General features: G+C 42.4%; 1 protein-coding gene across 4 annotated transcripts in view; it reads left to right on the forward strand.

Moving 5' to 3' along the window:
* Window positions 1-27785, forward strand: part of USP45 (ubiquitin specific peptidase 45) — a 2611314-nt gene that overhangs the window by 689295 nt on the left and 1894234 nt on the right. For all 4 annotated transcript variants that reach the window (XM_044065130.1, XM_044065122.1, XM_044065103.1 and 1 more), the window contains exon 5: window positions 7712-7812. In XM_044065130.1, the coding sequence (XP_043921065.1) occupies window positions 7712-7812 (101 nt within the window). The remainder of the gene's footprint in view (window positions 1-7711; window positions 7813-27785) is intronic.

The following is a 27785-nucleotide window of genomic DNA, read 5'->3' on the forward strand; positions in this document are numbered from 1 at the left end:
CAGCACCTGATATGGACCTTCCCACTTTGGTGAAGCCCAGTTTTTCCTCTTGATTATCTTGACCCAAATCCAGTCTCCAGGATTAACTTCGAGAATTCTGCTCTTCTGCTGATCTGAAAAGCAATCATTTGTTAGAGGTGTTTTAATTTTTGTCAGCAATTTTCTCATGTACTCTGCTAACTCCTCACCCCCCTCACGTTCCGTAGGCAATATCCCTTGCCATTGCGGGACGTAATAGGGCCGACCATAAAGGAGTTCAAATGGCGTAATACCTTTGGAGGTAGGTGTGGTCCGCATGGAGAGGAGTGCCAAAGGTAAGCAGGTAATCCAAGACTGATGTGTCTCGGCCATGAGTTTTCGTAACTTACTTTTGAGAATACCATTATGACGTTCGACCAACCTGGCTGACTGCGGATGGTAAGCACAATGGTGTTTAAGGTCAATTTTGAAAACAACAGCCAATTTCTGAATAATTTGATTAACAAAATGAGTGCCATTATCAGAATAGATGCGTACTGGAATTCCAAAATGTGGAATAATATCATTCGTTAGAATTTTTGCCACTGTTGAAGCATCCGGATGAGTGATGGGAAATGCTTCAACCCATTTAGAAAACGCATCAATGATAACTAATACAAACTTTTTCTGCTGTGCAGGGGTAAGTTCAATGAAATCCATACAAATGGTATGAAAGGGGTAGGGTGGAACTGGGAAGGTTGCCGGTGCAACACGTATACCACCCTGCCCATGAAAACGAGCACATACAAGACAAGACAGACAAAAATGTTTTGCATATGCTACAAATCCTTTACTCCAAAATACTTGTTGCACTACCTGAACCATAGCTGCTGGACCATTGTGAGATGGTCCATGAGTAATGAGGGAGGCATAACAAAATAAATTCGTTGGTAAAACGTATTTACCGTCTGGTCCTACATAAATCCCTTGCTCATGTGTCACCCCATATCTTATCCATTTTTGTTTTTCCTGCTTAGTGCTTAACTCTTGCATAACCCGTAAGGTTTGTAGATTAAGGTTATCTGATGGTTGCAAGTCTGTTTCAAGTGCAAAAGCGGATGTTAAAGCAATTTCCTTTGCGGTCTTATCAGCTAGGGTGTTCCCTACTGCTACCGGATCTTTAGCACTAGTGTGAGCCGCGCATTTGTAAATTACTAGCCTGCTAGGTAGTTGGATAGCTTGTAAAAGATCTAAAATTAGGTTTTTATGCGTGATTTCTTTTCCCGAAGCAGTGACCATTCCACTATTTTTCCATTGCTGGGCAAAGACATGCACCGTAGAGAAAGCATACTGACTATCTGTATAGATAGTGGCTGCTTTATCTTCTGACAAAGTGCATGCCCTAGTCAAAGCAGTCAATTCCGCTGCTTGTGCGGACAAGTTCCTGGGGAGAGGATTAGCTTCTATGATGTGTGTACCAGTTGTTACTGCATAACCTACTTGGGTGTTACCTATCTCATTTTTACGAGCCGACCCATCGACAAATAAGGTCCAGTCAGAACTCGGTAAGGGTTGACCCTTGAGGTCAGGTTTAGGTAAAACATTTGCATGAATCATGTCCAGGCACACATGTGGAGTTCCATCAGCCAGTGTGGGGAGGAGAGTAGCCGGGTTTAGGGTAGTACATCGTTCTATAGTCATGTGAGGTTGAGACAACAAAATAGTCATACACGATAAGTGTCTGCTGGGAGATAGGAAAGTTAACTTATCCTGCAGCAGAATCACTGCTACCAAATGCGGTACTCGCAAAGTCAGTGGATGAAATAAAATAAGTGTCGCTGAAGCTTGAATGGCCAATGCCGCCGCCACCACCGCCTGCACGCAGTGTAGTAATGATCGTGCAACAGCGTCCAGTTTACTCGAATAAAAAGCCAGAGGTCTGAGTTTGTCCCCATGCGACTGCAACAGGACGGATGTCATGTATCCGCCTTTACAGTCCACAGTCTGGATAAAAGGTTTGGAATAATCAGGGAAACCTAGAACTGCTGAACTTGCTATCAGTTGTTTGATCTGAGTAAACGCTTGAATGGACCTATCCGTCCAAGAGATGGGATCATTTGCCGCCATTGGGAGTGCAAAGATCAGATCCGATAAAGGACCTACTTCCTCAGCATAGTTAGGTATCCAACTACGGCAAAAGTTAGTAATCCCCAAAAATGACATAATTTCCTTTTTTGTGAGGGGCATAGGTGCCTGGAGAATAGCTTTCTTTCTAGTACCATCAAGTTGCCTGCCATTGTTAGATATTAAATAACCCAAATAGCGTACCTCTAGTTGACAAAATTGTAATTTAAACTTATTTACCTTGTGTCCTTCTTCTGCTAAAAAATGTAGAAGCCGCAGGGAGTCCGTTCTACAAGCAGATTCTGTAGGGGCAGCCAGCAGGATGTCGTCTACGTACAGCAATAGATGGCTTCCATGCTTCTGTGAAAATTGAGCCAGGTTCGCTGACATTTCTTGAGAAAATATAGTAGGACTTTCACAGTAACCTTGAGGTAACCGTGTGTATGTGTATCATTTGCCCATAAATGTGAAGGCGAACCAAAACCTGCAACCCTCATGTAATGGGATAGAGAAAAATGCATTACTGATATCAAAAACTGTAAAATATTGGTCTGTAGGAAGGATATCATTTAGTAGGACAGACAGATCCGGAACTACTGGGGCCCTTGGTACTATGGCTGCATTAACAGCCTGTAAATCCTGTACCATCCTCCAGGTTCCGTCCGGCTTCCTTACTGGAAACAAAGGCGTATTACATGGTGAATCTGCACATGGGATCAAGACCCCTGCCCGTAGTAATGCTTCAATTACTGGAGAAATTCCTCCTTCTGCTATTCTGCTCAACGGGTACTGTCGTTTGTGTGGTCTATAATCAGATTTAGGTGTGATTTTGACCGCACCAGCTGTTTTCATTAATCCTATATCATGCTGCCCAGTCGACCACAAAGACTGTGGTATAGTCCGCAAATCATTTTCTTCTTGCGGACTTAACATGAGAAGTCAGCTGGGCAATGCCCTTTCCTCCCTCAAATGTACTGTGGGTCTAGCCTGCGTGACCCAGTTCAACCTCTGTACCTGAACTCCCCTGCTTTGTAACTGTTCTTCCGACAAGGTACTCCATTCCGTTACCTTCTTACCTACAGAGACCCAAGCCTGTCCTTCCTCTTTCATTACAGATACATGCGGTGTAAGATTACTCCTAAAAAGAGCTAGCATATCTTTCGTGAGACTGCACGTGGCTGCAGAGTTTCCAAATTTATCCCAGTGCAGCTGATTTAAAACAATCTTCGTGATTTTATATTTAAAAAACAGTGTTTCATATATCGTATCAGGACCTATTAATTTTCTATAGTACATTGTACAGTGCAACTGTTCTGCCTTCACCGGTGGTTGATGACCATACTTACTTAAAGCCAAATTTAGTAAGTCATTTGTTAAGCTTTGAGGACCTGTGGAGACCAAGTCATTACTATACCAGTAATGTAAATCTCCCTGTCCTTCTTGCAAGAATGCAGCAATTTACTGGCACTGCCTATTTTGCCTGAGAAATAAGCATGATATAAATATTGCTGCAATTGCCACAGGCCAACCCAGCCATCCACAGAAAATGAAGAGCAAAAGCTCGAGGGCTACAGCAGCTTTATGAAGATAGCAGCTATGGAGGATGCCCAGTACAGGGTCCAGTACCAACGGTTGCTCTTGCTATTCTGAGTAATTTCTAGCATGATAGGAGAAGTTGCATAATTAAGAGGTTTATATGCTGGTCAGAACCTCTCTTGTAGCCTGCTTTTTAAGTGGTTTCATATTCCCTGCCTTAACTAAAGAGGGACTGACTTTGTATCAGTAGTCAGCTGACTGTAGTGAATGCAGAAATATCCATACTTGACTCATTCATATTCAGGTGTCTGAAGCCTGAACACCCAACTAGCTCATTAGTGATCCCTTGAATACCCTAATAAAGGCTTGGTGGTTGCACTTTGCATCAAAGAATCTTATGTTGAGGAAATTCCTTTGGGTTCTCCTGTGCCTTTCAGTCCCACAGGGAATGCCCACATGCTTGACATGCACACATGCTGCTTGACATTTGGAAAGTCTTGTCCTGATAGGTAGGGAAGCCCATTTTTAGCATGACATAGTTTGTGCCAGCACCAAGCTTCATGCAGGGCTGTCATGATCATGTGCCCTGCCAGTGTGTGCATGCAGTGTGTGAGAGGGCAGTTCTGCAGTTTTCAGTTTACCTTGACTTAGCAAGACATCATTATGATCTCATGGGGTCTAAACCTGATCACGAGAGCCTCCCTAGAAGGAGATCCACTGAAAGTTCATCCACAGAGATGTCTTAAAGTTGGCACAGTCTTGACTCTCCGGGTGTGTCATAGAGCCTGTTTCTTCTTTGGAGAAAAGCACATGGTTCTAGTCCTGATTTTCTTGCTCCAAAAATGAACATTTTCTGTTTTTTTTGTTTTTTTTTTTACATTACTTGTATGCCACATTCCAGATGGTGACTTTCCAGGGGTCAAGCTTCTACTGCAGCTCTTATTGTTTGGAATGGTTTCACTGGATATGTTGGACATCTTTAAAATACCGATATCTAAGGTTTCCACAGGATGTTATTTTGGTTCAATGTGGAAATACTTCACTTTTATTAGAAAGTGCCTCTCTTATGTACTTAATGGTGCTAACCACACTGGCAGAACCCTTGGAGAGGCATGAAATTAATATGTTCCTGTACCTGGATTATTGGCTGTTGATGACCTTGTTCAAGGATTTCCTGGTAGTACCCTGGCTTGGGCACTTTTTTTCTTTTTTTTGCAGGCTTGATGTCTGCATTTATTAGGAGAGGCCCTGTTTTGTCTGCCCTCAACTGATTGCCTTTGTTATGGTATGAGTGGACATTTTTCCAGTGTCCATTAGAGTTGGAGAGTCTCAAGCAGTCATGGTCTTGACAGGCTGGCTGTGGATGCAGCAGAGAGCATGAGCTCATACCTGCCTGTTTCTGTTTGATCTTATGGTAGCCATGATCTTCACAGTTCTGTTTGTTTGAGGGTGTAGAGTTCGGTTTGTTTGTCTGAGGGTGCAGCTACTGTACAGGTCTTTGTAGTGTCATCAGCTGCAGAGCCATCTTTGCCATCAAGAATCTTCCTTTTATGTTAGACCTCTCTCACTCCTGTCTAGATTGGTGGTCTGTCCACCACATCCTGATTGTCACATGTTTTGTAGCTAGGGTTGAGGGCTTGGTTGTACTTTTCCATTGTTCAAGGAAGATGAATACCCCAGGAGCAGAGCTACACATTTTGAGTTTTGCTTAGAGTTTCTAGCTATGGAGGCTCTAGCTGGGGCTACACATTCTGAAGTTTGTTCATTGTTCTTGGTACTGAGGCCAAAACCCTCCTGCTGTCAGTTTTCAAGATCTTGGAATGGTATGCGAATGAACAGAGCAGCATTGTGCCCCATGTTCAGAAAGAGAAAAACTGCAGGTCTGTCCTGGTGCCAAGGATTCAGGAATCTTGTATGGTCAGTGCCATCTGGAAATGGAACATGTAAGAGATTCACCTTTTCAAAGTAAGGGAGAATGAGGTCACCTTCCCCCCCCCCCCCCCCCACACACACACACAAGCACAATGCAAGATGTTTCCCATGCCAGTGGAGAGGTATGTTGTGCCGCCTCTGTCAGCTTACAACTAATCCTGGTTTGTATTACTGGTCTGATCTCAGTTATTCAGTAATTAGGATGCATGTATGTAGCATTTCTACCAGTAATGGTTTTGTGGGAGGCAGACTTCTTGCCCAACAGTGGCTGGTCAACCATTCCTTTAAAGAGTTTTTGCCTGTTCACCAGTCTTTGTAAAGCAACTTCTTCTTATGACTTAATTTCCATAATTATATGGTTTGTTAGTCCTCTTTATATCAGGCTGGTTTAATATAACTAAGTTTGTCTTTTGGAAGACTGTTTTTGTGGTCATCTTCTCTGCCTGCAGGCTCTCAGAGCTACCATTTATTATAGGAAACCTTCTTTGGGCTTTCATATTGGTAGCTGTCTTAGATGACTAAACCTTTGATTCTTTCAAAAAGTAGCATTAGAACTACCTTGGATTTAATTCATTCATTGCCCTGTCTTGGGGAACAGTACAAGGGAGAATGAGTTTTTTTTTTTTTTTTACATGTTTAGGCATGCATCACCAGCTTAGGTTTTATCCGAGGGGGAAATGTGACTTCAGGAAGACAGTTTTATTTTTTTTTATTTTCTTTGCTTTAGGTAATGAGGGTGTTGCAGGGTGTTAAGCAGACTCTTTGCAAGTAGATTGCTGAGTACACAGTATTTCACCAGTAAATGGTTAACCACCCTTTTGAAAACACTTCTCTGAAAAGAGCAGCCGTCCAGAGATGTGGCTGCATCCAGAGCTTGCATCAAAATATTACTGCAAATATTGGGAATACTTGCTGGATGTCATCTTTAAGAGGTGAAAAATATTACTCAGTGTTAGAAAAGATCTCATTATAAGGAGCTGGTAGGAAATTTTAATCAGAACGTTTCTGTTTTCGTTTGTTGGTCATAAGGAACTATCCCGTATATAGGATACATTCTCTTTTTCCTCACCCCACCCCACCCCCATTGGCAATATCCCGTTACTGGTTGTACTTATAGATCCTCTCTTCTTACTTAAGATTGGCTTTCTAACAAGTTGGCTGTTAGTGTGACTTCTTTGTACATAATGTATAAAGGTTGTTGTTTTCTTTTGTTTTTTTTTGTTATTTTGTATGTACTGTAAATGCATGTTTTTTCATTTGAAATGATGTGTATAATAGTTTATTTTATTTTACAATTTCTATTTGCAAAACTGAATAAAGAGATTTTTGAAAAAAAATATATATAATTCCATTGCAGGCATTGTTGCCATGTCTTGGACATCATGTCTTACCTTCACAAACTGATATTGGTTGTATCCTAAATTAAGGAGTCAGCTATTCTTTTATTCATTTGTGTTTCAAGATTGCAGCTTTCTTCAACTCCAGCCTCTCAAGTAGTATAATTTTACTGCTTGGGATTCTTGCCAGCAGTTACCCATTGCAGGAAGGCCTTTGAAGTCCTTTGTAACAAATAATTATTGACAACATCAGTAGATCTTTGAGAAGACTGCATCATCTGTTGTGCTTATTAGTTTCCCATGTTCCCCTGCATTTATTGGCCTTTCATTCTGGCTTTTTTTAGCTGGATTCTCCTTTAAGTCCAGCAGGTATATGATTTTTATGTGCTTGTATTTTGTTATGTGACTTTCATATGGTTCTTGCTCAGTAGATGGGTATTAAACTCTGCATGACAGGGACTGACCGCACTGTCCTAGTCTGTCACATCATTTACCAAATAGAGGCATGCTTGCTTCTGAGCATGAGAATAAGAGAAACTTCTGAAACTTCAGACCCAAGCTGGGGGTATCAGAGAGGAAAATGCCAACTGTTACTCTCTGATGTCTTCCCTACAGATCATCTAAGATGGTGGGTACATATTGTATCTTATAATCATGTTACAATCTATAAAATTGTAATGAAATATAGCTTAAACACTTACCACATTTCTTAATCTTGCTTGTGGTAGTTTGTCATGCTTCTGAAGTTGCAAAAGGAAAAAAAAAGTTTTAGGAGTGCTCCTTAAAAGTCTGAAAGTGTTATCATCCCTGTTGCTATTTTGTAGGTGCTATGAGTGTGATGAAGTACTGTTGACACACTGCAATAAAAAGGCTCTGAGTCAAATACTTGACTTCCTTCAGAAATATGCAGCCAGAGCAGGAGCAGGTAAGGAAATTGGCTTATTTTAGTAATATTTTGTTTGCTTTAAACTTGTTTTACTTTAAAATTGTTTTTTGCTGGAGTTTTAAATGTTATTGGTCAAGGCCTGTTAGCAAACATTGTTTGTGATTCTGACTGCAAAGGGATTAAGTCTAGCTGATTTGTGGGAGGAGATGAGAAGTAATGCCACTGCTGTATGACTGTTTTTGAGTTTTAATCTTTGGGAGTTGCCACATCCCAGCTACTGCAGAGTGGGGTAGGCAGCTGCTGCATTGAATTGCAGCTTGCTGCCTTCTTCAGAAGTCTTGGGTCAGGACTCCCCCCAAGCTTATGGTTTCATATTCTGTCATTATTCAGAATGCACTGCAGCAGTTGCATTTACACTGAAAATAGTACAGTTGTATCAGGGAGTTTACTTTAACTGTAGATGATTGAGTGCATGTTCTTTGCTGCAGTAGGTATATTATAATGTGGAAAAGACCATGAAAGAGTCCAAGGTACAGTGCAGGTCTTTCTTACTGTACTTTGTACACGTGAATTTCTATTGGTATGCCTTTGAAGCACATCTGTGAAGGTCATTAAGTTCTAAGAGAAATATTTCACTTTCTCACAAGGGTCATTGGGGGAAGATCAGTGTTACATGGGGCAGTAAGACATTTTCTCGAAATCTCATTCTAACTTGGATGCATATTTTTTCTTCTCATTCTTGTTAGCCATAATGAATTCATGGCAGTAAAGGTAATTGAATAGTGGACTGTATTTTAATGAGAAAAGGCAAGCAATTTGTCCATAAATCAAACCCTTGTAATAGGTCTTCATTTGACTATTGCCTTTCCGCCATTTAGAATTCAACATTGTTTTCACAAAATCATGTGCTGTCATAAGAAGCAGTCCATCTTCAGTAACCCTTAACATTTACACCAGGTGTATTAGGATTACTCAGCAGATGGAATTTTCCCAGGTTGCCTCGCCTTCCTCCTTCTTCTTGTAAATGTACCACAGTACTGTGGGTGGTCAGTACTGGAGGAAATGTCCTCATGCTGCTTTTATTAGTTTCCTATTATAATGGTGGTGTACTCTGTTGGAGGTCCCCCCAAGGTACCAGGTACCTCTTTCCCCTTCTCCCTGATGCACTGTCTTCTCTCCATTTACATACTTCTCTAGATCTTTACCCTTTGATTATGATTTGTTGAAGCCTGCTGTTAAAAGAATTGAAGGTTGCAACCCATCCATGTCTGCTACCCCTGCCCTGTCTTGGGGTGCCGTATGTCTTTTGCCCTGTTTCCAGCTGGTGCTTCTTTTTCTTCAGCTCTGCTGGCACAGACACCATTTTCAATAACACAATTTCAGGTATTTTTAGCACTTTCTAAGCTTCAGTCCTCCTTGAATGCACAGGGGTCAGTTCCACCAGTTCTTCTCTGTGTGGCGTCTTATTTTTCAGTGTTGGTCTGGCCCTGATTAGCCAAGTATGTGCTTGTGTGATGAGCGATTTTGGACAAAGCATGTGCTGTACCTTTTCTGTCGAGGTTACCTTACTAGGCATTGTCATCTGGCTTCTGCATTACAGGCATAGGTAGGCATTGTTGCCTGCTTTAGACATCTGCTGTGCAGGTATTAGCTTCTCCCTCCATTCTAGTGCACCTTTTGCATGCTTGTAGCCTGGTGGAAGACCTTATCTTAGAACCACTTGCACTCACAATATTTCACCTTTTAGTTTCCTTAACCTCGTGATAGCCACAACCTGCTGTCTCCATGCCCATCCCTTCAGTGTCTTTGTTGAGATTTTTCCTCTCTACCCATACCTGAAAAAGGATTTTGGAATTTTCTGAGCTGGTTGTTTCTTCCTAAGACATCCAGAAGGTACACAAGTAAAATGCACCATATTGTTCCTGTTATTGCCCCTTCAAGACACACCAAAGACCTTTGAAGAGCTTGATAAAGAAGAGAGTGCCAGCTGTCTTCTGTCTCTTCTCCCTACCATGACCCCGGGTTTTGGGAATTCTTATGGTTAATGCAAAAGAAAGGGAAGTTGGCCTATGGAATATGTGTTGTCTGCAAAATGGTGATTGTAGGGTCCAGCTGTATTAGTCCCCAACAGTGATATTCTGAAATGTGCCACCAGTAGTACCCTTGAAAATCCCAGCTACAGTGGCTCCAATCCCCAGGAAAGTAAACTGGATTTCTCAGCCTCCAAAGGAGTTTTCAGTGTCAGTAGAGTCTGCTAGTAGCCCTGCACCTTTATTAAATTATCACTTAGAGGTAGGCACACATACATTAATAGAAAAGAAAACAAACCGTATTAATATTTTGTCATGTTCATGCATTATGCATTGCGTATAAGTTTTCTTTCTTTTTAACAATTAGCACTTAGTGAAACATTGTATAAATTGCTCAGTTCCTGCCTTCCATTAAATTTCTCTTCTGAACATCATTCTGTATGTATTGTTTCCACACATTCCATTTATTTCAATTTAATTTGCTGCTTTTCTAAAGAACCCACATATGATTCTTTTAACTCCTTTAGAATATTCAGTACTTCAGTTACACTTGGTTTAGATTTTGATTTTGATTTTGATTTTCTAATAATTGCTTTTGGCAGCCAATATCATTAAACGTAATAAGGTCTTAATTACGTCTAGGCAGTTCAGATCCTGAGTTCCAACTCAAAATAATAATTTCTTTAGTTAAAGCCATTTGCTCCCCCAACATATCCTAATTACACTCCCCACTCCAAAAATGTTCCTAGTTACCTCTCTCACATCGCACCTTCATCGTTTGTATCTACCTGAGGAAAAATTCTCTTAAGTCTGCTTGGGACAGAGTCCAACTGTTTACCCTGCAGTCAGGGAGACCCAGGCCATAGATATATTCAGGAAGTATTTGTTTGTGTGGGCCACACACTGTCCTTCCAGAACTTTAATTATTTAATGCACATACTGTGTTTGCAGTGGATCATTTCAAGTGAATTATATCATGCAGCAGAAGAGTGATCTGAAAACTCCTAAAATTCTCATAAAACTAATGTTCAGACTTTTACTACTTTGAATGTTGGCATCCTGATGGTCCGTGCATGGTTTATAATGTTGTGAAAGGGGTTGCTGGATCCAGCGTTGTCATTTGCCAGCACACTTGTCTGTGTCTTACCCAGTTCACCAAGGGAACAAAATGACCTCTATAGACTCTCTCTTCAGAAGACTTCCCTCACATTTAGTCCTGTAGATGATGAGCACTTTAAAGGCTTGAAGGAAACAGGTTAGTGGTGGTCAGATTTTAACCTCCACAGCATTCCTTTGTTAAGGTGTAGAGTAGCCAGTGCAGGAGAGAATTGGAAACCAGCAGCCTCCCAATACTGCCACACTCTGAGGTTATGGGCCCAGAGTCTGGAGCCAACCCCCTACACCATATTCTACACAGTCAGCCTCAGGGAGGATTGCTCTAGTCATGACTGCTTGCGTGACTATGACCCAATGTGTTCTATCAATAAAGCATCTCCTTCCATGAATGGGCGGGGAGAAAGATCTGCAGGGATACATTGGTCAACTAGGGTTACTCGGTCTCATTTTAATCCTGGATATCATCCTTACTTCTGCCTGATGTCTCAGCCTCTCAGAGTTGTGTAGCAAGAAAAGAGTACTCATGTTACTCAGCAAAAGTTCCATCCAAGAAATCCCTATTATCCAGAGAGGATTTAATGCTAAAATAGACCAATGCCCATCTTAGATAAGCCTAAATGTGTTCATCCCACACCACTGAGACATTTTCAGTGTTTGTAATGCACATGGATTTGCTTATTGCAACTCCAAAATTCTTACTTCCTTGTCAAGGTTACCTTAGATTCTTGGACGTTTTTCTGCTTTTGAATAGGGAATAGTTCATATCAATTCTAGAGTCTTCTATTTGAACTCATCTGTATAAGTTCATGGGTGTATACTACGCTAATACCACTAGGGCCTTTATAAGCCTAGTCGTGCAACCCATAATGTGACACACCAGTTTGATTTATGTAATGGTGACTTACTGACTACTTCTGTCCATCAGAAGCATAGGTGGCAGACCAGGGTGAATTTCCAATTACTCATCCATTGGTCTAAGTTGCACCTAAATAAAGTTAGGGAGGAACTCTACTTCACGTGAAAGGGGGATCCTGTTCCAGAGAATGGAAATTCTCTGAGAAACATATCTCTCTCTCCAACATGTCCTATTTATGTTGCAAGCAAAATGTAGGTCTTTTGATCTAGTAGTTCTGATGTTTGTGGAAGTGCAAAAGGTTCATCAAAACAGAGTCCAAAGATGCTTTGTATGCCAGGCGAAGATCACCTATGAGTGGTCGTGTGTATGATTCAGAGTACAGAGACAGGACTTTGAGGTGATCAGTGTAAGACATTGTGTTTCTTCCTGTATTCTTTTTGTACGGAACCTTTGTGGACATTCCAGTTGATGCATGTGTCTGGTCAAGTTTATACCAAAGAGAGTATTATACTCTATAATGGGTCTGATGAGGGTCGAGTACCCTGATGATGATTTCTCTGGACCTAGATGCCATGCCCTGTTGAGCAACACAGAAAGATGTTCTTACTATCTCGGACACATGTTGATCAAAAGCTAGGCTACTGTCTACATGAATTCCCAGATCCCTGACTAGTAAATCAATTTTTAGGGGTGTTTTATTGATGATGTAGTTACCCTGGGTGGATAACTTACAAAAAGGTACTATAATGCATTTCTTGACATTGAATTTTTAGTTATGGCTTTAGCACCAAGCATTTGTCTGTGTTATACCTCTGTGTTATACCTTCCGGAAGGGTGTTCTCATCTTGAGGGATTCAGTGACTGCTCCCACTGTGTAGTCATCTGCAAACTTGATGAGCTAGAGGCCTTTGACATTGGCTTTGACCTCTGAGAAGTAGATGCCAGGGAGGATTGGGCCCAGCACAGAGCCCTGAGGGACTCCACTGGTGACTGGCCTGTTTGTAAAAGTAGCATCACTGATAATAACCCCATGGGTCTTATCCATGAACCACCTAGCCATCCAGCATGTTATAAAGGGATTTATGTTTAGTTCCATAGGCTTGTTGACAATGCCCGAGTGGAGTATTGTATTTAATGCTTTAGCCAGATCTAGGTAGGCAGTATGCCCTGTGCTCCTCTCATTCATTGCCTTACTGACCTTTTCAAAGAAGTCCACCAGCTTCAGTATGACCTTCTTTTGACAAAGTCAGACTGGGATGGATCCAGTATCTGAAGGTCTCCTATGTCCTTGTTCATGATTTTCATGATAATTCTCTACATGAATTTGCATATAAGACTATTCAGACTAATAGTTCTGTAGTTTCCAGGATCTGTTGAAGGTCTTCCCTTATGAAGGGGGGATGACGTTCACATCCTCCATTCTCATGCCGCAAAGCCTGTTTTAAAACTATAGTTAAATAGTGACTCCAGGGTTCCTGAGAAGTCCTATTTTAAACTGTTCATCCTGTGATGTTATTGGAGCTCATTGAAGCTGTGCTCTTGGCTTTAATGAGCACATCATCCCATGCTTCCTTGTTAAAGTCATAGTTGGAGTGGTTATGTTTGAGGATATTTCTTAGGGGATGGGGGGGATAAAATTGGAACTGTATTTGTCTGCTGACAGGTTTGCTATATTGCCAGGCTTTGTGAATGTCGCAGTATTAACCACAGCCCATTGCTGAGTGCTACCCTTGAAGTTTCTGTCATAGCTGAAGAATTTTAAGCTTGTGTCCTGCCTGTCCTGTAACTAGTCTAGTCCAGATACAGATTTGCTGTATCCAGTACTCTTTGTAAGCTTCTGAGCCCCCCAAGCCTTTCTGTGTTGGAGGGAAGCCTCCTAGCTTATCAGTGAGAGTGCTAAGCACTAGGTAGCCTATCTACCACAAGAGGTGTGGTTTCTGGCCCAGAAATTGTAGTTTATTGGCCGGTTGGGCAGTTTTTCCATCTCTTTCAACTTTCTGTTTTAAAAGCCCATGTTTGCACTTGTTTAACACCTTTCCTGTAACTAGTCTAGTCCAGATACAGATTTGCTGTATCCAGGACTGTTTGTAGGCTTCTGAGCAGTGTCAAAGTCTGCTCTTCAATTTTTCCCTTAGATCTACTAGTTCTCTCCTCTCCTGCACTTTTATTAGCTTATTACTCTAGCACTTTACCAGACTTCTTGTAGTAATTATTGCAGCACACACAAGTGCTACCAGCACTAAACGCTCTACAAGGAAACAGCTTCAGTACATATTAATGCCCATCCCTCCAGGCATGTCTAAAGGTAGGTCAGTTCCCTGTACATTCTCCTATTAACCTGGTGAACTTGGGCATCCTGAAGCAATGTTGCAACTGCCTCATGTACACTGACAACCCTCTTCTTTTGCCTCCCAACACTCAGGCTTGCGAGAGATGCACATATATCCAAACTGGAAGCCATGCACTCTCCAGCCAAGACCGGAATAGCTGGTCAAGAGGAGAAAGTCAACACTTGCACCACACAACATGGAATGCGTAGCCCTCCAGAACACACACCAGCACTGCCTTTACATAAAAACACAAACCGCACTCCCACCTTCATGGAGGCTCTCAAAAAAATCTACCCAAACAGCAGAGACCTCTAAGGAAGAAATGCACTCGACCACAACACAATACTAATCACAAGACACATAACTCTCCTAAACAGCGTGCCACTCAACCAAAGCCCCTAAGGCAAAACAGCATGCCCAACCCACTAGTCATATGTGACTCGATAGTGAGGCACACTGATGTCCCACTCACTAGTTTGAAAAAGGAGAAAGAAACAGTCAGCTGCCTGTCAGGCACCAGGATCTGCCACATAATGCACGCACTCAGGTCCCTCAACAACAGGTACAAATGCGACTCTTGTCATTGTACATGTGGGTGTGAATGACCTGAGATGTACCTCCCTGGACTACATGAAAAGAGACATGGAGAAGCTCTCAGATTATGTAGCCCAAGTGCGGGTATGATCCAAGCCCTGAGCAGCATCCTACCATCACCCAGAATGATACCACAGTACAAGCAGAAAATGATTTATTTCAACAATTGGATAAGTTTCTGGTGTCATTCTATGGGGATCCAGTATCTGTCTGCCTGGGATGACATGATTGACAGACCTCGATGCTTTGCCAGAGATGGCCTGCATTTGTCACCCCCTGGGCTTCCAGATACTGGCCAAGGCTCTTGCCACCTCTATAGTGCCTTTTTTTAGGCGGTGTTCCAAAGACCAAATTACCACCGTAACAGCTGCAAACAAATGCAATCTGAGGGTCATGCTGCTCAATGCTAGAAATCCAAATTTCAAAATGCACTCGCTCAAAACACTCCCTAAAATGGAGAACATCAACATTTGTGGAGTAACAGAGACCTGGTTCAAGGCAACAGACAGCACACCTGCACTACCAGGCTATAACTCATTCTACACCTTTCAGCCCCAGAACTTGGACAAAGCTCCAAAGGCGGTGGTATTTCCATATTCATAAAAGATGCGCACACTTCCAGACTAGTACCCCAACATAACGCATCTGAGATGCTTCAGGTGCAGCTAACACTGGGTAAGACAGTGGTTCAGGTGATAGCCTGCTATAGGTCCCCAACCATGTCCGAAGACTCACACTCCATGTTTCTAAGCACCCTGGAGAATATTAGGGTCCAACCTTACACTTTCATACTGGGTGAATTCAACTACCCCTCCATTAACTGGGAAAACTGCTCATGTACCAATACACTTGTCCAACGTTTTGTGGAATTCATTAATTCCAATGCCCTGGACCAGCTTGTTCTTATCCCGACTAGAGGTAGCAACATCCTTGACCTGGTCATTACTAACATGGGCGACTGTTGCTCTACACCAGTAGTCAACTCTTCCCTGGTTAGATCCGACCACAAACTAATCACCTTGGAAATCCACATCCCCCACCCCACCCCCCTCAGCAAAGGTAACCACCATGAAAAACTTCTCCAAAGCTAACTTTGGGCTGCTAAAAACAGAGGTGGCTAACTTCACGGCACCCATGCAAATGGAGATTAGTTGCATGACCGCCGAATCATACACCAATGCACTGTACGAACATGTACAGAAATGCATGGATCTCGTCATACCCAACAGAACCAAGACGCTCTCCTTCAAAAAAAAGGAAGCCAATCTGGTGGTCCTCTGACATAAACAAATTCTACAGCAGAAGGAGGAAATTGATGTGGAATAAGGTGAAGTTCCAAGACTGGAAAAACTCCCATGTCAGCCTCAACAAAAAGTTGAGATCCCTCATCAAATCCTCTAAACCTTGCTATGAAAAAAGAATTGCAGCAGATAGTAAAGACAACCACAAGCCCTTTTATAGTTATGTAAAGAATCTCCATGGCAATACCCAGATTTGCTCTGAGCTACTGTACAGTGCTACCTCCTATACTGAGCCAACAGATATTGCCAATATACTGGCCGACAGATTCAGTGCCAACTTTACCCCTCCCATCCTCCCTAAGGGACCAGTCACAATACCAGTAGATTGCCAGGCACCCAGTATTACTACTGCACAGGTTAAAACAGCACTGTCCAAGGCCAAGAATACAGCTTCTGTGGGACCTGACAATATCCTGGCTGTGTTCTACATGAACTACAGTGTGAACTGGCACTTCACCTGTGTGCCCTGTTCAATCACAGCCTCATCTCAGGCTTTGTCCCTACTGAATGTCTCACTGCTACAGTCATCCCTCTCCACAAAGGAGGAATGACTGCAGACCCTGGGAACTATCACTCTATTAGCGTGACTAATCTGATATGCAAAGCTATGGAATGCTTCATCATGGACCTAATAAACAAGGATATACGGAATCTCCAAACTCTGGATCACACACAGTTTGGTTTTGTGAAGGGTAGATCATGCCTGCTCAACTTGGTCAACTTCTTTGAGTCAGTCACCAGAGCTGTGGATGAAGGCAAGGTGGTTCAGACAGCCTACCTTGATCTGGCCAAGGCCTTTGATACTATTCCCCACTCAGGAATCATAGAAAAACTTGCTAAGCTAGGCATCAACCCCTATATCACCAGGTGGGTTGCAAATTTGCTCACATGTAGAACCCACAGTGTGAAAGTCGCTGACTCCAAGTCAGACTGCTGACCAGTCACGAGTGGAGTTCCACAGGGTTCGGTCCTGGTCCTCTCCTGTTTGGTATCTACTTCTCTGAAGTCCAGGCCAATACGAAGGGACTCTGGATATCAAAGTTCGCAGACAATTGCAAGTTGGGAGTTATTATTAACTCCCTGAGTGATGTTGACATCCTACAGAAAGGCCTCACTGAGACCAACGACTGATGTCAGAACCATGGCCTTAAGCTCAATGCCAAAAATGTATCGTCATCCCCTTTGGGAAAAACCCGGTTCCCATAAATTACCACATCAGTGGTAGTTTACTGAACACAGAAGGTGTTATAAGAAATCTGCGAACACAGGTTGACAGCAACCTTTCTTTTCACCACCACAGAAAGTCCTTTTATGTGGCACATCTCACTACTAAGGGTTTTGCTTCCAGGAAGAAAGAGGTCATCGTCTCCCTCTACTCTTCCCTCATTAGGCCAATTATTGAGTACAATGCCACATTTGGCATGTACCTCAATAGACATCTGCAACAACTGGAGAGGCTGCAAAAGTACCTCACAAAGAGGATCCTAGGCCTCAAATGTCCTATGTGCACAGACTAAAAAAACTCCAGCTATTCTCAGTCTCATATCGCCTACTTAGAGGCGATCTCTGCTTGACTTACAAAGCCAAGTCTGACCCAGCTCTGTTAGAAATGCTACATCTAAAGAAATCCGAATCCCTTCACACCACATGCTCCAGAGACCTCAACCTCATTACCACAATCAACAGAACATGCTGGAGGGATAAGTTCATAACCCAGAGACTACCCATGCTATGGAATAGACTTCCCATACATGTCAAGCAGAGCACCTCACTGGCCCTCCTCAAGAGAAATCTTGATGAGTGGAGGAAGTAGAAAATTCACCCCAGGGATCACTCCATTGGCTTTACTCGACAGAGGCAGTGGGAACTAAGGTCAGGTGACATGATGCCAGGGTAATCCTATGGGCTAGGCTTGTAAAGGCCCCAGGGCCATTAGCCTAGTACACACGTATGAACCTGAGAGTCTATCATAACCTCAAAATTGGCTTTCTTTGACTTAATTAGCCCTCTTATTTGCCTGTTTAGTTTGATAAGAGAGTTTTTATCTTTGTCATATTTTGTTCCTTTTGTTGTATGTCCTGTTTAATTTGAGATGCCACCAAGGCAGTTTCTTTCTGGGGCTAGCAGGTGAAGGAGACAGCTTTGTGATTGGACTTTCCCAAGGAAAACTAGTCATGGTGGGTGCAGTAGTGTCCTGTATTTGTGAGTACGAGGTCCAGTATGTTGGAGCCTCTAGTAGGCGTTTTCACTATTTGGTCAAGGATGTTTTTATTTATGAAGTCCAGGAATCTCTGTGCCTGTAGATTTGAGGCATTCTGTAGAGGGGTAATTAAAGTTTCCCATGGTTAGGGTATTAGGTTCGAAGGTAAGTGCCTCCCGGAGATCATTGTTTGCATTGTGAATTTCATGGGACATAGGGAGTGACCTATAGCATGGGATTTTGTCTATGGTGATCTGCACATGGAGGAACTACAGAATGTCATCCTGTTTGACCATCCTAGAGGTATGTTTATTATTTATGTATATTGTGACACCTCCACCTTTAGCCCTTCTCTGTGCAATTATGAGTCTAAAGGTGGGGAAGGCACTGAAGCCTTGCACTTAGTGTACTCTTTGTCGATTAAACCATGTCACGGTAGCTGCACACATGTCTAAATTCTCGAGTGTGAGGAAGGCTTGAAGGGAGTGTAGATTTTATTTAGGCTGCTGGCATTGAGCAGTAACACCTTGAGGTTCAGTTGATTTGATTTTAATATGTTGGTAGGTTTGTCAATTTGGCATTGCCTAAAAAAGACACTTTGGGGGTGGATAAAGTTTTAGCCAGTATTCAAAAGCCTAGAGGGGACAAATGCAGATTGTTCTTGGTAAAGCAATGTGGTCCATTAACCGTGTACTCACAAGCTGATAAATACTGGATCTCCTTAGCATGACACCAGAAGGATAGTCATTTGTTAAAATCAGTCCTCTTTTGCTTGTACTGAAGCATTGTGCTTGGTGATGGTAATATGCTGCTTAATGCTAGGCTCATAACAGCCTAACACACATAGTCTGAGAGCTCGGTAATGTCTGTCTTCATATAGTCCAGGGAGGTACGTTCTAGTTCATTTACACCTACGTGGACAATGATGGAATTATACCATTAAGTGTGGTGTAATGACTTGAGTGGATGTGTGATTTGGCTGATCCTGGCTCCAGATAAGCAACTAAACCTCATATTCTCCCGTTCAGGCTAGTTAGAGGGGCATCAGTATGTCTTACAATGGAGTTGCTTATAACGAGCTTCCTGGGAAGTGTATTTTCCTGCTTTAGGGGCTTAGTGTTTGGGACTCCATTGAGTGTGACTATATGTGTTGTGTTTGGTCTTCTTTTTTCTAAGTGCTTTGGGCTTGCTGTGGCATAGCTTTGATATCTAGTGGTCTAGGTGATTTTGTTGTTTAGGAAGATTGCTTTTAAGTGCCTCAGCTTATGTTAGTCTGTATGCGTGCTGTGTGTTAGTGAGGTGGATGGTATGTGGTTTCGACAACCTCTCTTGAGCTTGTATGCAAGAGTTTAGCTTTCAATGACATTGTGTAAGTATATCTGCCGTGTACTTTACCTGTTTCTTTAAGGATTAAGTGGTTGTTGCTAAACATGAGACCATTGCCACATTGTCCCAAGATTCCCATATCCACAAAGCTGTGTAGATAGAAGTTAAGAAATTACAGATCCATGCTGTCCAGTACTTTGATTGGTAAGATGCAGGAGGGTGGTTTATTGGGATTAGAAGGCTATTAAGGGTGCTTTGTTGATGCAGAAAAATAAGGCTGCATTTTGGGGTAGATTTTGTTAAACAATACTAAACTCTAACTCTTCAAACAGTACTGAATTTTACTAAATATGTAGGTAATTGCCACAAAACGTCCAACTATCTGCTCTAAGCTTTCTATAATACATCTATGGAAAACCATGGGTGGAAGATTTACTTAAATAACAGACAGTAGCAATGAAAGAGGGGAAGGAGGGACTTTGGAAGTCAGATTACCACAAGGGGCAGAGGCCAGAGGCACAGCCTTATAAAACCACAACAGAAAAAGGGTTGGGAGGCCTGGAAAAAAATCAAGAAAGAAGCAAGCTAGCTAGAGAGGGATCTAACCAAACGAAGCCAATATTGGAGGCCTTTCAGAAACTTTATCTTAATGTCTCGGTGAGGGTAACAGAAAGGCACTGGAATGCAACATCTGTGAGCTGCAGGTTAGAATTTCAGAACTTTTTGCTTAATGTCTCAATGGGGAATGGGGGAGATACAAAGAACATGGGAACAAAAAGGCACTTAAATGCAACTTTAAGCAGGTTTATAAGTAGAATGTAAAACTGTACAATCAAAACTGGAATATCAAAAACTGTAAAAGTACTGAAGCAAAAATCCTGGTGCAGAAAAACAGTACTCACACTACTGACTTCTACAGTTTATGACATAAGACTATGCATAAATTTACCAGTAACACTGTTTATGGAATAAATGCAGTAATAAATGGCCAAATAAGGCTCAACTCTGGCAATAGTCCACAGATCGAATGTAATTTTCATTCACTCCTCAATGAGTGGGTCTCTGATCCAACCCTCGAATCCAACTCGGCTTTTTTCTGGATTCTAGGATCTAACTCTTGAGCTCCTCCCTTTACCCATAATGACCCTGACCACTGTAATACCCCAGATCTCGTTTGCCACTCTAACGATTCAGTTGGGAGTACGTTCTCTCGAGCTCAACATCTTGATTTTTTGGAGTAGGGAGTAAAAACTCAAGAATTTAACTTTGTTTCTTGTTTATAACCTTTTATAGTATCCTTTATTTTCCCACTAGGCTAATTTATCTTTTTTACCATCCTTTGGTATTTTTTCTTAACATTGCTAGTGGTTTCTTTTTCTTTCCTTCACCTTTTCTGTTGGGTATTATTGTTGTTATTACCATTGCTGGTATAACTTTTCTCTGTTAGTGTGTGTGTGTGTGTGTGTGTGTGTGTGTGTGTGTGTGTGTGTGTGTGTGTGTGTATATCTTTCTTTTAATTTTCTGTCTGGACTTTGCCATTGTGTTTAGTTATCAACTATGGCAGACAAGCCTACTGGATCTAAAAAGTGCATTTCCTGTGGGAAAAGATACCCAACTCTGATGCCCACAGAGTGTGTGTCTATTTAGGCCCTTCCCACCTTGAGACTTCTTGTACTACTTTCTACTCCAGGGGCTCAAACCCCTCTCAGAAATCAGTCCAGGTAGCATAGAAAGCACTCTCCTGTCAGATCTCCCAAATCTGCTTCAACATTGGAGCCGCCAGCTAAGGTTTCCAAACACTCAGATCAGGAATCCTCAGATATGAAACCTGCTGCTTCAATGTCTCCTCGGCTCCAAAGCTCCTGCCTCTCTCCAGAGCAAGTGTTTCCTTCACTGATATTTCCTTTCCTACAGGAGACTCCACAAACGTCTTTTTGACCTCCTTCCTCTTCCTCTTCCATCAGGTCCACCCGAAGTCTTTCTGAAGCAGAAGTGGATAGGATGATGAGAAAATTCCTCAGAACACAGATCCAAATGGGAGTTTTACTGTTTCCATCTCCCATTTGATCCCTGAGTCTTAAACCTCCTTCACATGCAGTCATTACTCCTTCTCCAATCTGACCTTTTGTTTCGGAGCCCTCAGATGCAAGATCTCCAAGAACCATCAGAGCCAAAGATGCTTTTATTATCGACTCTGAATGCTTCCTGATCCATTCTGCTCTAACTCCGCTTGAGCAGAATGTGTCTTGGAGCCGAAGTGTCAGGGCTGGGTCTGAGGGAATGACTTTGACTCTGAAACTTTTGGAGCTGTCACTTTCCCCTGAAGTCTCGGCACTGGACAGCTCAGCTCCGACTCCTCACTTGGAGCAGTGGGTCAAGGAGGGCCCTGGTTTGTCTGATCCCTGAGCTTTGGTTGCAGTCAGATTTGCCTCAGCTTCTGCTGGTCCCTTTGACATCGAGGTGGTGGAGAAGGGTATTCTCTCACCCAAGAGAGGTCTTGACTCTTACCTCTTTGGATCCTATTCCTATTTCCTTTTCAGATCCTGTGTCTGAGTCTTTTCTTCCTATGCCACAGGGATAGCCAAACCCATAAGAGCTTCCAGGCAGTTCCAATTAGGAAACTCCCTGCCTCTTCCGATACCTCTCCAGAGAACCCCACTGAAGAGGCCCCCTGAAAGAGGTTGTGCAAAAGGAGGCATTTAGATTCTCTTCAGAAATCTTTGACAGAAGACACCAAATTCAATGAAGGAGAAGGGTCCCCTAGATCTCCACCAGAAGAAGTCGCCTTTGGAGACATTCTAGAAATCTTATGACAAAAAGATGGTTGGTCTTCCCAAACCCCTTCCCAAGAGGAGTCCGTGTTCCTAGAAGCCTTCTGGTCTGGCCCATTTACATCTTGGGTTACCCCCCCCCCAAGGTGGATGTGCTTATAGTTCTTGTCTCCCTCCAGGAGTGGAAGGAACCAGACACCATAGAACTGATTCCCAGCCATCCAGATAAGATTCTCAGAGCACCTACAGAATGACAGTATTGGATTAAGAGAATCTCCGTAGATGCCATAGTTGTTGCAGCAGCCACCAGAATGGAGTTAGCTGAGCAGATCTCCTCTGTCCATCCCCTCAGTAGAGAATCTAAGGTGATGGACGGGTACAGGAAGCAAGTTAATACCTCAGCGAACTTTCCCTTATGGTTGCTAAACTACTTGCCACATTTCACTAGATTACAGAGGGACTTGATTAAGGAACTTTCAAACTCTACCTCTGTGTCCATGTTGGTGGAGGAAGAGAAAACTTGTTCTTCACAATTGGCCACCCTACAATCAATATTGAATGCATCCGTGAGGTTAATCTCTTATGCAACTGGTTCCTCAAGGGCTGTGGGCTTAGGGATAGCCATTAGGAGACATGTGGATGTGACTGTGTGACTTTGTGGAGCCCTTTAAAGTGTCATTCATCAGTGCTCCCTTTGATAGATCTTCTCTGTTTGGGCTCACTGTTAAAAAGGCACTTTCCCCGCAGTGAGCAAAATGGAAAGACCTTGTCTTCTGTGGGAATCCATTTTTCTACCCCAAACAGACCTTTTTCTAGAAATCAATGTGCTAGTAAGAAGATGATGTTGGAAATCTCAAGGACCTTTTCAAGAATCTCACAGAGATTTTTCTCCCAGAGACGGGGAGGAGAGGGGAGTAATAACAATGAAAGATGCCACCCACGAGGCAGGGGGTTTAAAAAATCAAGAGTTCCCAGATGCTTTCTCAGACAGACCCTTTATGTGCTCCTAAAAGGTTGCCTGACTGTTTTTATTTTGGAGACAGTTGCGGCATTTGTCTTTGCACCCAAAAGCCTGGGCAGCCATCACAAACGATGCATGGGTGCAAAGAATTGTATCAAGAGGATATTTCATTCACTTTTTACAAGTTCCCTCAATGAAAAGAAAACATTTACCCAATGTTCTACTGAGTAAACAGTTCTGGAAATTCAAAAGCTGCTAGACAAAAGAGTCATGCAAGAGGTCCCACCAATCAAAGAGGATCCAAATTTCACTTAATGTTCTTTTTAATGCCAAAGAAAACAGAGGACCCGAGACCTATCCTGGATCTTGGTTATCTGAACAAGTTTGTAAACTCCAAATTCCGGATGGTCACAGTTCAGTCTATTCTGCCTCTGTTACAGAAGGAGCACTGTGTGTGCAATGAATAGACACTCTCAAAGTTACCTGCACTTTCATTTGAGAGCCAGCCATTTCCAGTTCAGCGCCCTGCCCTTTGGTCTTACCACAGCCCCCAAGGTGTTCACCAAATGCATGGCAGTGGTAGCAGCCTGTCTAAGACTGCATGGATTCAGGGTGTTTCCTTATATTGACAACTGACTCCTCACCACATCAGCCAGGCATCTCCTAGAAAAAGCCAGGGATTACTTACTCCAATTATCCCAATCTCTAGGAATCACCATCAGTCTTTCAAAGCCGACTTTCATCAAGTTCAAGTCTTGGAGTTTGTAGGGGCTAATGTAGATATAGCCAATCACCTCACTATCTTACCACAAAACAGAGTTCTTGCCTTGAGATTGCATGTCAGACAGGTTCTTTCTCACCCCTCTCCCTCAGCAAAACTGATTCTCAAAGCCCTAGGGTTGATGGCTGCTGCAGTTACCTTGATACCTACTGCTCATCTTCATATGCAAATCCTCCAGTGGGCTCTGGCAGTACAGTGGTCCTTTCTTTGACAGCCCTTACAACATCCTATTAAACTACCTCAGGTTCGCAAAGCCTCTGTACTGTAGTGGACTGAGTCCAAGATTTGACAAGTATGTTCCTTTATCCTTCTCCCCCAGACACCACTTTAACCACTGATGGCTCCCAATTGGGGTGGGGGGTGATTTCTTGGGATGGACTGTTCAAGGCACATGGTCACCAGAAGAGACCGAATTGCATGTAAATGTCTTGGAGATGAGAGCAGTCCTGTTAGCATTGCAGACCTTTCAGAACTTTCTTCCTGTAGGGACAATTGCTATCCAAATGGGACAATATGTCAGTAGTTTGATACAGCAACAAACAAGGGGGACCCAGATCTTACATCCCTTGCTGAGAAGCCTTGAGAGTTAGGCAGTAGGTCATCTCCTCCATTCTGCTTTCTTGTTGCAGTGCACATAACAGGGAAATCCAACATTGTAGCAGACATGCTCAGTAGAACTATCCTGATGCCTGTCAAGTGGTCTCTCAATCAGTCAGTGACAAACATGATCTTTCAAGAATGGGGTCAACCTTGCTGAGATATATTTGCCTCTCCCCTCATCAAGAAGTGTAGCAGGTTCTTTGCTGTAATCCCCCCCCCCACACACACACAGGGACAGCCATTGAGAGATGATCTAGTCCACATTTGGCCCTCCGGTCTTCTTTATGCTTATCCTCTCCTGCCTCTAATCCCCAAATTTCTTCAGAAAGCACTCAGGTTGAGGAGAAAGGTACTCCTCATTGCCCCCTTTTGCCCTCACAAGTGTGATTCCCCATTTCTATAATCTCATCTACTATGTCCTCCTTGGATACTGGATCCCAGTCCAGACCTTTCACATCTGTCAGGGATGACTCATCCAGACATTGCAGGTCTCAAGTTGACCACATGGTTTCTCTAGTTCCAATGATGGCTAGATGTTCCAGGGTTTCTTCTTCTGTTCACTGAGTTTTATTTTCATCTCAGAAGCCCTCTACAAAGAAGATTTATAAATGTAAATGGAAAGAGTTTTCTTTTTGGGCTCAACAGAGAGAGGTAGATCCTTTCAACACTCCAGTCCCTGCTGTTTTAGATTTTCTTGCCTCTATTTTTCAAGGTGAGGCAAGTTTCTCCACCATCAGAGTTCAGCTGGCAGCCACCTTTAACTTCCACATTGGAGATAATACTTTCTCTTTAGCATCACCCAAATTATGTAAGACATTTCTTAAAGGTACCTTTTTACTCAGACACCCAATAAAGGATCCTGGTCCACCTTGGGATTTTACTGTTGTGTTAAAAAGTCACCGTTTGAACCCTTGGCTACAGCAGATCTCACATTTCTTTCTTGGAAAATGGTCTTTCTTGTGGCTATAACTTCTGTGAAGAAAGTCTCTGAACTCAAAGTGCTCTGTTCAAAACCACCTTATTTGATTGTCCATGAAGACAGGGACACTTTGTACTAATCCTTCTTTTTTTACCCAAAGTTGCCTCAGAATCCAACATCAATCAAGTCCTCAACTTGCCAGTTTTCTTTCCTAAATTTGACAATAAAGGAGAATACATGCTTCACCTTTTAGATATACATACAGTGGATATAAAAAGTTTTACACACTCCTGTTAAAATGCCAGGTTTTTGTGATATAAAAAATGAGACCACAGTAAATCATTTCAAAACTTTTCCCACTTTTAATGTGACCTATAACCTGTACAATTCAATTGAAAAATAAATCTGTTAGGGGAAAAAATATAAAAAAATAAAAAAGCATACAATAAGTTGGTTGCATAAGTGTGCACACCCTTAAACTAATACTTTGTTGAAGCACCTTTTGATTTAATTACAACGTTCAGTATTCTTGGGTAGGAGCCTATCAGCATGGCACATCTTGACTTGGCAATATTTGCCCACTCATCTTTGCAAAAGTGCTCCAAATCTGTCTGATTGCGAGGGCATCTCTTGTGCACAGCCCTCTTCAGGTCACCTCACAGATTTTTCTGTTGGGTTTAGGTCTGGGCACTGGCTGGGCCATTCCAAAACTTTAATTTTCTTCTGGTGAAGCCATTCTTTTGTTGATTTGGATGTGTGTTTGGGGTCATTGTCATGTTGAAAGGTAAAATTACTCTTCATCTTCAGCTTTCTAGCAGATGCCTGAAGGTTTTGGGGCAAAAGTGACTGGTATCTGGAACTGTTCATAATTCCCTCCACCTTGATTAAAGCCCCAGTTCCAGGTGAAGAAAAGCAACCGCAAAGCATGATACTGCCACCACCACTCTTCACCATGGGGATGGTGTTCTTTTGGTGATGCAAAGTGTTGTTTTTATGCCAAACGTACCTTCTGGAATTGCGGCCAAAAAGTTCACCCATGATCTCATCAGACCATAACACATTTTCCCACATGCTTTTGGGAGACTTGATGTATTGCTTTGCAAATTTTAGCTGTGCCTGGATGTTTTTCTGTGTAAGGAAAGGCGTCCGTCTTGCAATTCTATCCCATAGCCCAGACATATGGAGAATACAGGAGATTGTTGTCACATGTAGTACACAACCAGTACTTGCCAGAAATTCGTGCAGCTCCTTCAGTGTTGCTGTAGGTCTCTTGACAGCCTCCCTGACCAGTTTTCATCTTGTCTTTTCGTCAGTTTTGGAGGGACGTCCAGTTCTTTGCAATGTCACTGTTGTCCCATATTTTCTCCACTTTTTGATGACTGTCTTCACTGTGTTCCATGGTATATCCAATGCTGTGGAAATGTTTTTGCACTCTTCTCCTGACTGATACCTTTCAACAATGAGATCCCCTTGATGCTTTGTAAGCTCTCTGCGAACCATGGCTTTTGCTGTCACAGGCAGTTGAGTAAATGTCAGGAAAATCCTACTAGGATCAGCTGAACTTTATTTGGGGTTGCTCAGAGTCTCTTTAATTGATGGCGGGTGTGTACCCAAGAAGACTGAATGCTGTAATTAAATCAAAAGGTTTTTCAGCGAATTATTAGTTTAAGGGTGTGTGCACACTTATGCAACCAGCTTATTGTACATTTTTTATTTTTTTATATTTTTTCCCCTAACAGATTTGTTTGTTTTTCACTTAAATTGTACAGGTTATAGGTCACATTTTGAAATGATTTATTGAGGTCTCATTTTTTTATATCACAAAAACCTGGCATTTTAACAGGAGTGTGTAAACTTTTTATATCCACTGTAGGCAACTTCATTTCTGTCTTCATAAGACAAAGGAATTTAGAAAAACTGAGCAATTGTTTGTTTCCTTTACCAGTAACAATTTGGGAAAACCAGTTTCAAAAACAATAGCCAAATGGATAAGCGATTGTATTTATCATGTTTACTCTTGGAGATGTTTAACCTTGCCAAAACAACAGTAGCAGATTGGACAAGGTCAATGGCTGTGTCAGTTGCCTTTTGGGCCAGAGTTTCTATTGATGATATTTGTGAGCTGCCACTTGGTCTAATGCTCATACCTTTATTGCTCATTACAAGTTGCATATCATCTCCAGAAACAGGGCTGCATTTGGTTCTGTGGTTCTCCGGAACATCCTTC

The sequence above is a fragment of the Protopterus annectens genome, chromosome 1.part0 (assembly GCF_019279795.1).
Source record: "Protopterus annectens isolate FY-2018-M chromosome 1.part0, PAN1.0, whole genome shotgun sequence".
NCBI lineage: Eukaryota > Metazoa > Chordata > Ceratodontiformes > Protopteridae > Protopterus > Protopterus annectens.